Source organism: Eschrichtius robustus, chromosome 19, assembly GCF_028021215.1.
Source record: "Eschrichtius robustus isolate mEscRob2 chromosome 19, mEscRob2.pri, whole genome shotgun sequence".
Classification (NCBI taxonomy): Eukaryota; Metazoa; Chordata; class Mammalia; order Artiodactyla; family Eschrichtiidae; genus Eschrichtius; species Eschrichtius robustus.
In genome coordinates, this window is record NC_090842.1 from 19332494 (window position 1) to 19344711 (window position 12218).

At 57.6% G+C, this 12218-nt stretch overlaps 1 protein-coding gene across 5 annotated transcripts; it reads right to left on the minus strand.

Moving 5' to 3' along the window:
• Positions 1–293: 293 nt before the first annotated feature.
• EDC4 (enhancer of mRNA decapping 4) lies at positions 294–11524 on the minus strand. Of its 5 annotated transcripts, none has more exons than XM_068528382.1 (29): positions 11267–11524; positions 8738–8894; positions 8219–8330; positions 7819–7918; positions 7361–7550; positions 7107–7254; positions 6913–7017; positions 6469–6578; positions 6303–6386; positions 6115–6210; positions 5919–6021; positions 5618–5798; positions 5451–5523; positions 5264–5355; positions 5001–5188; positions 4808–4911; positions 4562–4715; positions 3790–4223; positions 3600–3704; positions 3363–3515; positions 3241–3277; positions 2931–3108; positions 2673–2828; positions 2449–2564; positions 2199–2364; positions 1926–2112; positions 1614–1833; positions 1059–1222; positions 294–826 (listed from the first exon to the last, which is right to left on the minus strand). In XM_068528382.1, exons 1-29 carry the CDS (start codon positions 11349–11351, stop codon positions 634–636), a joined length of 4191 nt encoding a protein of 1396 aa, XP_068384483.1. In that variant the 5' UTR covers positions 11352–11524; the 3' UTR covers positions 294–633. The 5 variants fall into 5 exon arrangements, with proteins under 5 accessions (XP_068384483.1, XP_068384481.1, XP_068384480.1 ...); XM_068528380.1 differs by having other exon boundaries at positions 5001–5200; XM_068528381.1 differs by having other exon boundaries at positions 763–850; positions 5001–5200.
• Positions 11525–12218: the final 694 nt, after the last annotated feature.

Below are 12218 nucleotides of genomic sequence, written 5' to 3' on the forward strand. Positions count from 1 at the left end.
GGAGCTCAAACCAGCCAGCAGCCCCGCCCCCAGTTCAGATAGGCAAAGGAGAAGGGAGGGACTCCAGAGAGGAGAACCCAGGGGCTCGGGGTGGTGCTGAGCTGATCCCAGGGCCCTTGCCTTCCCTCAGAGATGGAGAGCGGAGATCTGGGAAGGCAGTTGGGCAGATGAGGGTGGGTATCCAGGGCCCTGGGGTGGGTTGGCCTAGACAGAGCTCCAGGAGAGGGGGCAGGTAACAAAGGGCAGTTATCAAAGTCATGCCAAAGACATACGAAAAGCACACACATACTCCATTTTATTCCAAAAGCATTTAATTGAATTTCTCAATGTTTCTCAAAAACAAAAAGAACCAAATTGGTGGTAAAAAGGAGCATGGAAAATTCAACTAAAGTGGTGTCATAATCTCAGGGGTCATGCTCCAGGCATGGCAGAACCCAAGAAGGCACAATACCCACCCTGGGCCCAGCCTAAACCTGCTGGCTACCACAACCTACAGACCATAGCCAGTGCTATCCCCATCAAACACGCCAGAGGTGGGAGCCTGAGCAGGTAAAGGGCAGACATGACCCTGCTTTGGCCTAGGCCTGTCTGCTGACCTTCAGTGCCACCCCATCCTGGGCAAGGCAGACTTAGCTAAGGGAGGCTGGGGGTCATAAGGCCGTGCAGCATGAGGCTGAGACGCCGGGCCGCTTTGCCAAGTGAGTTGTGTGGCTCCGCCTGCAGGAACTGGAAGAGCTTCTGGCGCACCTGGGCCATGACAGAGCCCATGTGGTCCCGAGTGATGGGGTCACTGTGGTCCAGGTGCATCACAGCCTCTTCCAGGTAGCTGGGGGTTTAGGAAAAGAACAGGCTACAGGTGGCCTCCAGCAGAGATGAGTGCCCCCTGGTGGCAATGAGGCCCAGAGGCTGATAATGGAGGCCTCAAAGCCTGAGATGGGTGGGGGCAGAGGGGATTGGTGGAGAAAATTAAGGAGGGGAGTCAGGCAGAAGTGGGAGTCTCTGCCTTGAACTGCTCCCGCCCTTCACCACAGCCCTAGTCCCTGACTATGCCCACTCACCTGAGCTTGAGGTCAGTTCGAGTGCCAAGGTCAGAGGCCAGTTGCTGGATGAGTGAAAGGAGTACAGGCTGGGAGAGGGGGCAAGGTGGCTGCCCAAAAACCTGGCCTGGGTCCACAGTTTCACACACGTACAGCACCAGGTTCAGGTCGGCAGCTGTCAGGGCCTGAGTAGAGAAAAGAGTTAATAGCTAATGTCAGGATGGAATGCCTGCTTGTCGGCTATGTGGCCTGGGAGAGGATGACCAGAGTAGGGCATCCTGAGGGGGATGCTTTGGGGCCCAGAGAGAGCACTGTAGGGCTGTGTTGTTACTCTAGGGAATCAGGAAAGGTTTCCTGAGAAGGGTGGTTCTGAAACAAGGTAGACTGAGGTAGGAAGAAAGGGATCTAGGGTCCAGACAGAGGGAAAAGCAAGGGAAATGCCCTGGAGGCCAAAGAGAACCAAAAAGAGTCTGCTGAGGCCAGACCACCCGAAGCCTGATGGGTAGAGTGGAATGTATGATGTGTGGGCCTTGTCAGGAGACTCCTGACTCTGTCTGGGCTTAGTGCCCGGCTTACCTGCTGGAAGGCCTGATTGAGGTGGCCCTGCTGCAGCAACTGCAGGATATGGGCTTGCTGGGCTTGGCAGTCGAGGTGGGTGGCAGGGACAGGTGTGCCAGCGGCTGAGCGCATGGCCTGCATGATGCTAGAGGTGACGGCAGCCTGCTGCTCCTTGAGTGCCACACTCACCTCACCCTTAACAATGCGCTGCACCTGTGCTAAAATTGCCTCTTGCAGGCTGCAAAGGCAAGTGAGGGAGATGAGGCTAACAGGCAGTTGGGTCTGGCCCTTTCCAAACCCACCACCTAGCTCAGTGCCCTGCCCACACACCTGCCCACAGCCACGTGCAGCTGGTGCTGCACCTCAGCCCGAACGCTGCTGGACACGGTAGCCGCCATCTGCTCAGTGGCCCCCTGCAGTGTGCTGACCAGGCCCCGCAGCTGGGCCAGCACGGGCTCCCGCGCCTCCTGTTCTCGTGCCTTTCGGCTCTTCATGTGGCTCTCCAGCTGCTGCAAGTCTGCGAAGTGACCACGGGGGCCATGAGAGGGATGGTAGGGAGAAGATGATAGCCCTTCCCCTCTTGGGGCATATGACCCTACTCACATTCCTGCGTGCCCAGTCGGAAGCTATCATTGATCTGCTGGAACATGGCCTGGCAGCTCTTCTCGAAGGCGGGCAGTACCACGCTCTGGAAGGCTTCACGGTAGGCGGCCTGCATTGGCCCCTGTAACGTGTCTGCGGCTGCTCGGGCAATGGCATCTGTTAAGTTCTGGGGGTGGAAGAAGGGGCTGAGTTGAAAGCTGAGCCCAAGCCCACCAACCACCAACCTCCCTCATCTTGGGCCCCACAGCACCTTGGACTTCAGCAGCTTGGAGATATTCTCTTTCATGCTACCCTCCACGGCTGTGAGTTTGGTGGCCACTGAGTTGCTCAGTTGGCCTGCCACGGGCTCCAGACTCCTAGACACACCTGGGACAGGGTGAGGAGGGAAAGGTAGAGCCATGAGAGGAAGCTTGACAGGTAGGGGGCCCCACTCCCATCTGGCCCACCCAGAAAAAGTCTCCATGCAAAACTCACATGGAGGAACCGTCTTCTTGATCTCATCCCGTATGCTGCGCTCCAGCCGCCCAGCCACAGCTGAAGATAGTGCTTGGGACAGCTGTTGCGTCAGCTGTTCCTGCAGCTGCCCACCACGCTGCTGTCCCTCGGCCAGTGCCCGCTCCAGTCGCCGCTCTGCATTGTAGCTAAGGAACAGGGCTGCAGCAGGTCCCATATCCCTTCCTGGGCCAAGAATGCTGCTGCCACCCCATGCTGCGCCACTGCCCACAAGGATACGCTCCTGCTCGTGCCGTGACTCTAGGGCACGTTCTACGTGGCCCGTGACAGTGCTCTGCAGGCCTTCAAGTTGGGTGCACAGACGCTGTAGCAGCTCTTCTTGGCTGTGCCGAAGCTGCGCCAGCTCTCTCTGCTGTTGCCAAATTAGTGCTGGCCAGTCCTCAGGGGCCTCTGCCACCTGCCGGGAACACCAACAGTCACATGATGCCCACCCCGCCCATCCCCACACACCAGACCAGGGGAAGGCTTGGACCCTACCCCACCCCTACAGGCAGGAGTCCCAGAAGCAGAAAGGGGTTTGCTCGCTCACCTGGTGCTCTGTGAGCCGGGATCCCACGGATGAATTCCTGCCATAGAGGAGAAGCGCCTCAGGCCATGTCAAGCAGGGAGCCTGAAGACCACCCCTCTCCCTGGCCCCAGGACCCCTCCTACCCGTCATCCTTTTTGCCCTTTCGCTTGAGCTTGGGTGAGGCCCGAGGGGATCCTTTGGTCTTCCAGTCCTTGGCAGGAAGACGTGGAGTGGGAACTCTGGTGCCAAAGCCCCCTGCAGCAGAGGCCAGGCTGGCCACCTCGTCATCGTGGTCACTGTGGGAAGGGCAAGGAGAGAAATAGGCACCTACCCACTTGTTGGCCCTCCCTGTGACAGGAACGGTGCGGGGTGGTGCCTACCTTTGCTCGGCACTGGCGTCCTGACTGTCGTGTTGCTGCAGCAGGTGATAAGGTGGTCGGTGAAAGGCCAGGCTCTTGTGCTTTTCCTGGAGGCCATTCCGGGGGCTGGGGGGACAGGCCAACTCAGCAATGGATGATTCTATCTGAAGCCCCTACCATCAGCACATTTCCCCCCTCCTAAGCTCCTCACCTCTCTGCCAGGCTGCTGCAGGTCTCACGAGTAATGTCTGGTGCCGTAGGCCAGACCTGACTGTCAGGGGCCGTGGCCTCCTGGGTCAAGGCTGCCTCCAGGAGGGAAGGGGTACTATGCCGATCCCCATCCCCAGGGCCTCCATCCAGGCTAAGCTGGGGGCCAAGCTCGGGTCCCGGCCGGGGCCGTGGAGACAGCAGGTGTAGTGCTGAAGCAGCTGAGGCCATACTGTCCGGCTCCAGGCCCTCAGGAGCAGAGGAGCCAAAGCCACGGGACAGTGCCTCAGATGCGATCTCAGGGATATCCTGGGACAGGGCAGTGGAAGCTGAGGAGATAACATCGGGGGAGCGGGTGCGGCTGGGGGAAGCCTGGGGTAGCCCCAGGGGCTCCACTTCCTGCAGCTCCAGGGATAGTGTAGAGGCAGCAGTAGGCACCTGAGGTGGGCCAAAGGTGGGAACTTAGGTGGTGGGAAGTAGGAGTAAAAGGAGTACAGAGACGAAGCACTGGTGTGTGTAGTGATGAGAGATGGGACGATGGGGAAGGGGGAGGAAGGTCAAAAATGGCCGCAGCCCAGGAGGAGAGGAGGTGGGGATGGAAAGGCTGAGGATCTGCCCTCCAGGGACACCGGGGGCTGGAATACCCTCAGGGGAAACATGGACCACCTGAGGAAGAGCAGGACCAGAAGACAGGGTGCTGTGGGAGGAGACTGCCGCCGGCCTTCCCACTCCCATATACCTGCTACACTGCACTTCACACACACCCACACACGCACCTGCCCGGGCCCTTTGGGAGGCAATTTGTCGGCCGGACTTGGGAGCAGGCCAGGCAGGAGGCTACGCGGGCTTGCCTGCAGGCTGCTGCTGCTGCTCATTGTCAGACCGCCATCCAGCTGTAGCTTGGGGCTCAAGGTCAGCTCCTCAGGTGGCCTGGTGGCAGGAAGGATGAAGTGTAAGCAGGCAGAGCCTGGCATCACCTGGCACCAGCCCCTGCCACGCCCTAACTCTGACCCTCATTTCACCTGGGCAAAGAGGGGTCCACGGCCGAAGTACTGCTCATGGCAGACACCGCTGTAAGAGAGGAACTGCTGCTGCTGCTGCTGCTGCTACTGGGAGATGCAGCGATCTGGGGAGATGCGGAGAACGAGGGCTGTGGCTGTGGGGGGCACTCCCAGGGCCTCCCTCCCTGCGCCCCACACTCCTCCCGCAGCATACCTGCTGCAGGGAGGTGCTAGGTGTCATGAAGGCATCAGGTGTCATCAGCTTGGGCTTGGTCTCACTGCTCAGACTGAGGAAGTCGGCAGGTGCAGGCAGCTCCACGATGCGTCGGAGGTCAGGCTGGGAGCCGTGAGTGGCCGATCCCAGGCCCTCAGAAGCCAGTTCTGGTCGAGACTCTCCAAATGCTGTGGGAAAAGCTGCCACTTGAGTCAGATTTCAGACCCCAGTCAGAACCTGCTTTCCTCTCACCCCCAACTCACCAAAGTCCTCATGGGCAGGGTGTGTGGGGAGCGGGGCCACCACGTCAGGGTTCAGCTGTGGTTGGAAACGGATCTGTACATCTTGCAATGCCCTGCAGGGAGAGCAGGGGGAGAATATGAGAGTCAGTGTCAGCAGGGTAGGGAGGGGCACAGACAGGGCACAGGCGGGCCTCCCCAGCACACTCACTTAGTGTGCACACAAAAGAGCTTGATGAGCACACCGGCTGCAGACTCCATGGCACCAACTCCATGGGTCCCATCTGCAAGGACAATGTGGACGACTAAGCCCCTGGCCCTCTGTGCCTCAGCACTCCCCTACGTCCCAACACACATCCCTGACCCTGAGGAGCTCACCAGCCCCTAGGCTGTCATTCTCCTCCTCGGCTGGCAGCACCTCAGTGTGCCGCAGCCGGCAGCGACTCACAACCTGGATACCGAAGCTCAGCACAGGGTGGGTGAGCAGGAACTCAGAGATGGAGCTGAAGCAGGCACGGCCCTCCTCCTGGTTCTGCAGCAGTTCCATCACGTAGAGGACCTGCACAGGAAGCGAGTTCACAGCTGAGCTCAGGGGCTGGGAAGCTGTGGATGTGCCACACACACCCTTGTCCTCCCTGATGCCATCAGCTCTGCCCAGAGTGTCCCCACTGCAGCCCACCTTCCGTTGCACATCGCTGAGAATCAGGTATTCTGCTGAGAGGTCCAGGCAAACCTTGAGGCTGGGGGGCACACTCACTGAGCTGAAGATATCTGGGGAGAAGCTGGAGGGGGGCGCCACGAGGCAGGATGAATGAGACTGAGAGGGTAGAAGGAACCCAACCCTGCCCCTGCCCAGCCCCACAGCCCCTGCTTACCGAATGGTCTGCAGGCAGGTCCAGGACACCGTGCACCACATCTTCAGCTCCCGATTCTGGTCAGCGCCAGTAATGAGGAACCTCCAGAAAGGGACCCTGCAAAGCAACAAGGCACTGAGTGGCTGGCTGGGCCCCTGCTGGGAGCCCAAAGTCCAGCCCACCACCCTCCTGCCTGCCCACTCACTCACTCAGGATCCTGTTTCTTGTGGTTGTCACAGAACAGGAGGCAGGAGAGGGGCCTCCCATCGTGAGGCTTCCACTCGTGCAAACACCTGCAGGCAGGTATATGAGTGGCCTGAGTGGGTGATCTGATCTCCTACCTGGGGGAGCCCAGGCCCTCAGGCTCCGCCTTACCTTGGCTCATCCTGCCCCTCAATGTAAATCTGCCAGAACTTGACGAAGCCATCATGACTTGCGGTAGCCAGGACAGTCCCATCAGGTGAGAGGGCCCCTTCACTTAGGCACTGGGAAGAACCCAAAAAGCCTTGCTTTGCCACCTGACTAGAGGTGGGAGCAAGTCCTCCTCAGGTGAGGATGGCAGTGAGCTAGGCTGACCCAAAGCAGATCTGCATGTTTGTATGAAAGACAATTAATGGGGGCGGGGTGCTGTAGAGAAGACCAGATCCATGGGGTGCATGGTTAGGTGTGAGCGCTACAGGAGACGGGTCCCTCTGTGCTCCAAGTTCCCATGGCAGAGTGCTAGAAAGCTATCTGGGCAGCTGTGGGAACAGGGAATAGATGAGGGACATAAAGCGGTGGGGAGAGGAGGGCAGGAAAGGCAGTCAGTTGCAGGCTTACTGTGCTGTGGCCTTTTACCACGATGAAGCCCTGCTTGATCTGGCTGACATCCACGGGCCAGGTGCTGTGGTTGGAGCGGAGCATGTCCAGGTCCCATACCTCAGCCTGGCAGGTACAGGGAGGTGAGCGTTCAGCCCATGACTACACCATTGCTACTTGGTCCCCTCCTCTCCCCCCATGCCCAGCCCCCTCACCCGGTCCTCATGCAACAGGGCCACCGTTGGGCTGCCCTCCTCACAGCAGTCCTCACTCTCTTCGGGGATGAAGGGGCACCAGATGATCCTGCGGAAGTGGTTCAGTGGAGTGCCCTCTGGCTGTCGGATATGGACCAAGATCTCTTCTCTGAGCAGGGTGTTAAGGGCTAGGCAGGTGGATAATGAGGTACGTCTGGCAGACCCAGCTCCGCCCACTTTTCTTCAGTCCCCCATCCCACCCTGGGAAAGGATACTGAATTTTGCCATTAACCAGGGCCAAGCGCCACACAAACAGGTTGCCTGCCTCATCCAGGCAGGCCAGCTGTGGGGAATTGAGGTGTGCAAAGGCCAGATCAGCCACGCTGCCTGTGAAGCCTTTGAGCAGGGTCCTCTCTGAAGTGCTGACACTGATCACCCGTACCATCGCTGAGCCGTTGTTGGCAGCTAGAATCAGGAGAGCGGTAGGCCATGAATAAGTATCTAGGCCCAGGCAGCAGCAGAGAAGCCCTGCCCTTGCCTGCCTCTCTGCCACTACCAGTCTCAAGCTCTGTTTTCTCACTCGGCTCCAGAAGGCCTGGCAGAGCTGGGACCAGCACAGACAAGCCTTCCATTATACCTCTACGGTCTGAGTGGGCTGAGTGACCGGACAGTAGAGCTGCATCTCTGGGGCTACTAGCAGAACACCTCCCTCCTCCGTACTGTGCCTACTCACCCCGAATAGCATAGGCCAAGAAAGAGTTGGACACAGCAATCAGGTTGCCATAGTAGTATTTCTGCTCCCAGTCATACTTGGCGACGGGCTGGATTTTCACCTGAGAACCAAGAGTGAGGAAGGTCATAGAAGTCGAGGGCTGGGGCAGCTTTCCTGGAGCTGAGGTGGCCCCCAGCATGCCTGGGGACAGTAGAGGCCATATGCGCAGGCCCAGCCACCCATTCACAACTCTTGGGGCCAGATTCCCACAGAGAATGGCAGCCAACCCTGGCTTCCTGAGACTGGGATACACTACCTGTCTGTCAGGATAGTCCCCAACGGTACTGGCAGCATGGAATGGGGGAGGGACAGCCTAAGTGCGCCCCAACCATTATACATGCCATGATATCCTGGTGCCCACCTTGTTGCTCCCCCGTGCCTTGCTCGAGATGCTAGAGTCACTGCTGGCCACAATCTCCACTTCCTTGGCCAAAATCCCGATGCAGGTGGAACTGTCGTCTCCTAAGAGGCAGCTGTGGGGAGGGGTGCACAGCGTGACTCTTGTCCACCCAAAGTCTCGATAGGCAGGGTTGGGGGGAGAAGATACAGACACTCTGGTGAAAGTGTAAAGTCCCAGATGCCCAACTCTGCCTGGTTCACTGGTCCCCAAACCTACAGCTTCCCTTGCTCACCTCCCTCCTTGGGAATGGCCCTACTTCCATGCTAAACCAGGTGCCCAAACTTCAGATCCAGTCCAGGCCCTTGAGCTTGTCGTTGCCCCTCATCCTAGTGCAAACTCAGTGTGGTTAAGTGTTCCACCCCAGGTCATCTAGTGGGGAAGGAGCAGAGGCTGCTGGACCCTCTCCCCTCACCTTATGCCTTTAGTTCACAAATGCCTCAAAGACCCCATCACCACCACTGCCATCTCCCAGACACTCACATGACCTGCTTTTCCTGCAGGTTAATAGGTGGCATGGCTCGGAGACCAGGCTTGTTTGTTGAAGTACCATCACCTGAGCAGAGGGGGTCTGGGACCAGGAGCCCATTGAGATCTCCATTGTAGGCATTAGATGGTCGCTGGCTCTCTGCACTGGGACCTAGAGACAGAAAGGGCCACTCTGATGAAGTTATTCCACCTGCCCACTGGCCTCTCCTCTTGCAGAGCTTCATTCAAGAACCATGAGGTGCTCTAGGAACACTCAACAAAGCTTGTCAGTGGGGAGGAGGGCCCTTTGTTCAACCTTTATTCCATAAACACTGATGGTGAACCCAATGCATGCTAGGACCAAGGATGAGCATGAGGCTCTTCTACCTGGAGGAAGGGTATAAGAATGCTCTGAGTCCAATTAATACTCATGCCTGGGTCAGCACAGAGGGACTCTGTGTACTTGAAGGAGGGCATGGGAAGGGTCAGGACAGACTTTACAGAGGAGGTGCCATCAGAGCCAGCGTGGCTAGAACACACAAACATGGGAAGGATGGAGGGAAAACAAGGCTGCAGAGGTCTTAGGTATGAGGCTGGGGTGCTTAGATTTTCCCTGTGGTAATGAGAGCCACAAAAGTTTTAAATGGGAAAGTGACATGATCTGCTATGGCCAGAGGACTGACTGCTCTAAAGTAGCATGCAGGATAGTTGAGAATCCAGGTGAGAGATACCAGGGCCTACACCAAAGTAGTGGAGGGGTTGGAGAAGAGAGGGTGGGCTTCTAAGGCATGGAAAGACATGATAAGATGTGGAAATAAGAAAGAAAGGAGACTGCCTGACACGGAAATGGCTCAGAAGAAGCCACCCTGGAGAAATGGACATGAAGGAGTCGGACAAAGAGTAGAGAAATTATGGGGTAGGGTGTGTAATCAGGAAAGACAGCCTTTCAGTTGTTTACCATTGGCTGTGTTTCAAGCACCCTCATAGGTTCAGACACTACTCCAAAACTCCCAGGTAGCAAGGAGAGTAGGGCCTCATATTCAAGGAATATGACAAGTTTCTAGTCACAAAACAGCCTGCGGTCTCACATGGTCCTCCAGTGAGAGGAGACAAGCAAGGGCTACTTGGCAAACAGGGGAATCAAGTACCCATCAATAAGCAAAGAGTTAAGAGGAAAGACTACAGGCCACCTCACTTGCATCAGAGCCACCCTAGCTGCTCAGGGGTAAGCTGACCACTCTCCCTTCCAGGCAGGCTACCATGAGGACAAACAAACAAGCTACATGTTACCCATGCCAGGCTCTACCAAACCTTTGTGAAGATTAGTCTGCTAGCAGCTAATAAGCATGAGAGGGCCAGGCCAAGCTCATGCGTCCAGGGAGCACACACGCCAGGCCCGGGGAAAAGGGCTTGGTGGTTCCAGGCAGCAGATAGATTTTCTCAGAGATTAGAGGTTAGCTAAACCCAGGAGTGAGCACCAGTGCCTGCTTCCAAAGGGAGCCAGTTTGGGCCTTCCAGCAGGTTTCAGAACAGGGTCTGAGGAAACACCAATTCTCAGCTCTGGCCACTGCACATCCACACCACCATTACCAGCCATTCTCTCAACCACTACAACATTTCACAGGTCCCTGAACCTGCCATGAAACTTTGGTACTTTCACATATGCTATTTCCTCTTTGCAGAATGTCTTTCCTGACACCCAAGCCCCTCTCCATATTACAAGACCTAGCCTAAACACTGCTCTTCTCTCGGATCTGTTCTCAGGCATTCTCCAGCCCCCACCCCACCCACCCTATCCCCATCACAGTGCCAAACACTTATCTCTTTCAATGAGAAGAGCATTATATTACACCTTGTTAGCTCTGTGTCCTAGGAGCTCACTGAGGGCAGGAGCAGCTCTGAGGTACCACTGCAAACCCAAGAAAAGTTTAAACGAATCGACGTAAACTAGGGCTTGCAGATGTTTGTAGCCTAATCCAATCAGGACTGTGCAGTCTGTGATTTGCCTTAATCCCAAAGAGGACACAGAATTGGGGTTGGTCACCTTCCTCCTGAAAATCAGTTTCAGAACCGCATGCCTAGAGTCTGTATTCCAGAAGGAAGGGCAAGTTGCATAGGGAGATCAGCGGCTCTTCAGCACAGCGCCTAGGTCTAGACCCAGAACTCCGCATACAGAGCCCAGACTAGGCCTCTGAACTGTGGCAAAAGGGTAGGGAACCCGGGCCAGTTCCAGGAACACTAGAGACGTTGCGGCCAGGACACCTGGTGGGCTCTGCGAACTCAGAGAAGGTGCCTCACCTTCAGCCGAGACGCTGAAGGACGAGGCAGAACGGCCCGGCTCCGGGATGGGGAAGGATCGCACCCAGGGGTCTGCGCCCTTCAGCAAGCACGCTCAGGGATCTGCCGCTCCGACCCTCGTCTGCCCTCACCAGCCGGGAGGATGCAGAGCCGGTCCTGAGTGACCCGAGGGCCATGAGGGTGGCCGAGGCCCGCATCGCCCTTCTGCCCGCTCACCAAGGACCCACCCCCACCGTTCCGGCTCACCCCCCGCGGGCCGGTCCAGCTTGAGGATGTCCCGCAGGTGCTGCGTGGCGTCCTCGATGTCGATGCTCGCGCAGGAGGAGGCCATGGGCCCAGCCGCGGGCGCCCGGGTCCGCGCCGCGTTCGTTCGCCGCCGCCGCGCACCGTCCAGCTGAGCACAGCCCCGCCAGGACCAGACAGTGGGACCAGTCACTACACTCGGTCCAACCTAAGCTCGCAAACCGCCGCCCGCGCCGCGTTCCCTGAGCCCCGCCAACCCCACCAACCGCCCCCACTTCCGGCCCTCCCCAGACTCGGCTCCCGGAACCTGAGCGGAGCGGAGAAGAAAGGTTCCGGGCTGGCGGTCGGACGCTTCGCCCCTCCCGGAGCCCGCCCCTATTGCGGTCCCGCCCCTGCGCTAGTAGGGTCTGGGGAGTTCCTCGAGGCTGAGGTAGAGCAAATGTCCACCTACTGGACCGCCCAAAGCGCCCTACTTGCCTCAGGATATCCCGCCCGGTCCATGTCCACTCCCAAAGCATGGGCTCATGGTGGGCCTAGGACCGGGTCAATTTGGTTGCCCAAGCTGAATCCCTCAGATGCCCCAGGAACAAGCTGAATTGGCAGGAGCCTCGGTTTCCCCTTTGGGAAGTGGGTCAGTGTAACCCAAGACCTGAGGGGACCCGTGAAGTCACGGACCCAGGAATTGCAAGGGCAGAGGAGATGGTCCCACCACAAACATCACATTGTTCCCTAATGTCTCCCAGCATCCCCCTGCATGACCTGGCACCCTCAGGCAAAAAGAAAGGAACCATAGTTTACAAACACCTCTTTATTGCAGACATTTCAGGCACAGGTACATGGAAAAGCTGTATTGCAGATTTTATACAGGGTGGTTTAAGAGGCAGCAAGTTTCTACCTCTCTCCCCAACCTCCATCCCCCAAATACACAGCAGCCAAGAAATCAGTCCCACTGAAA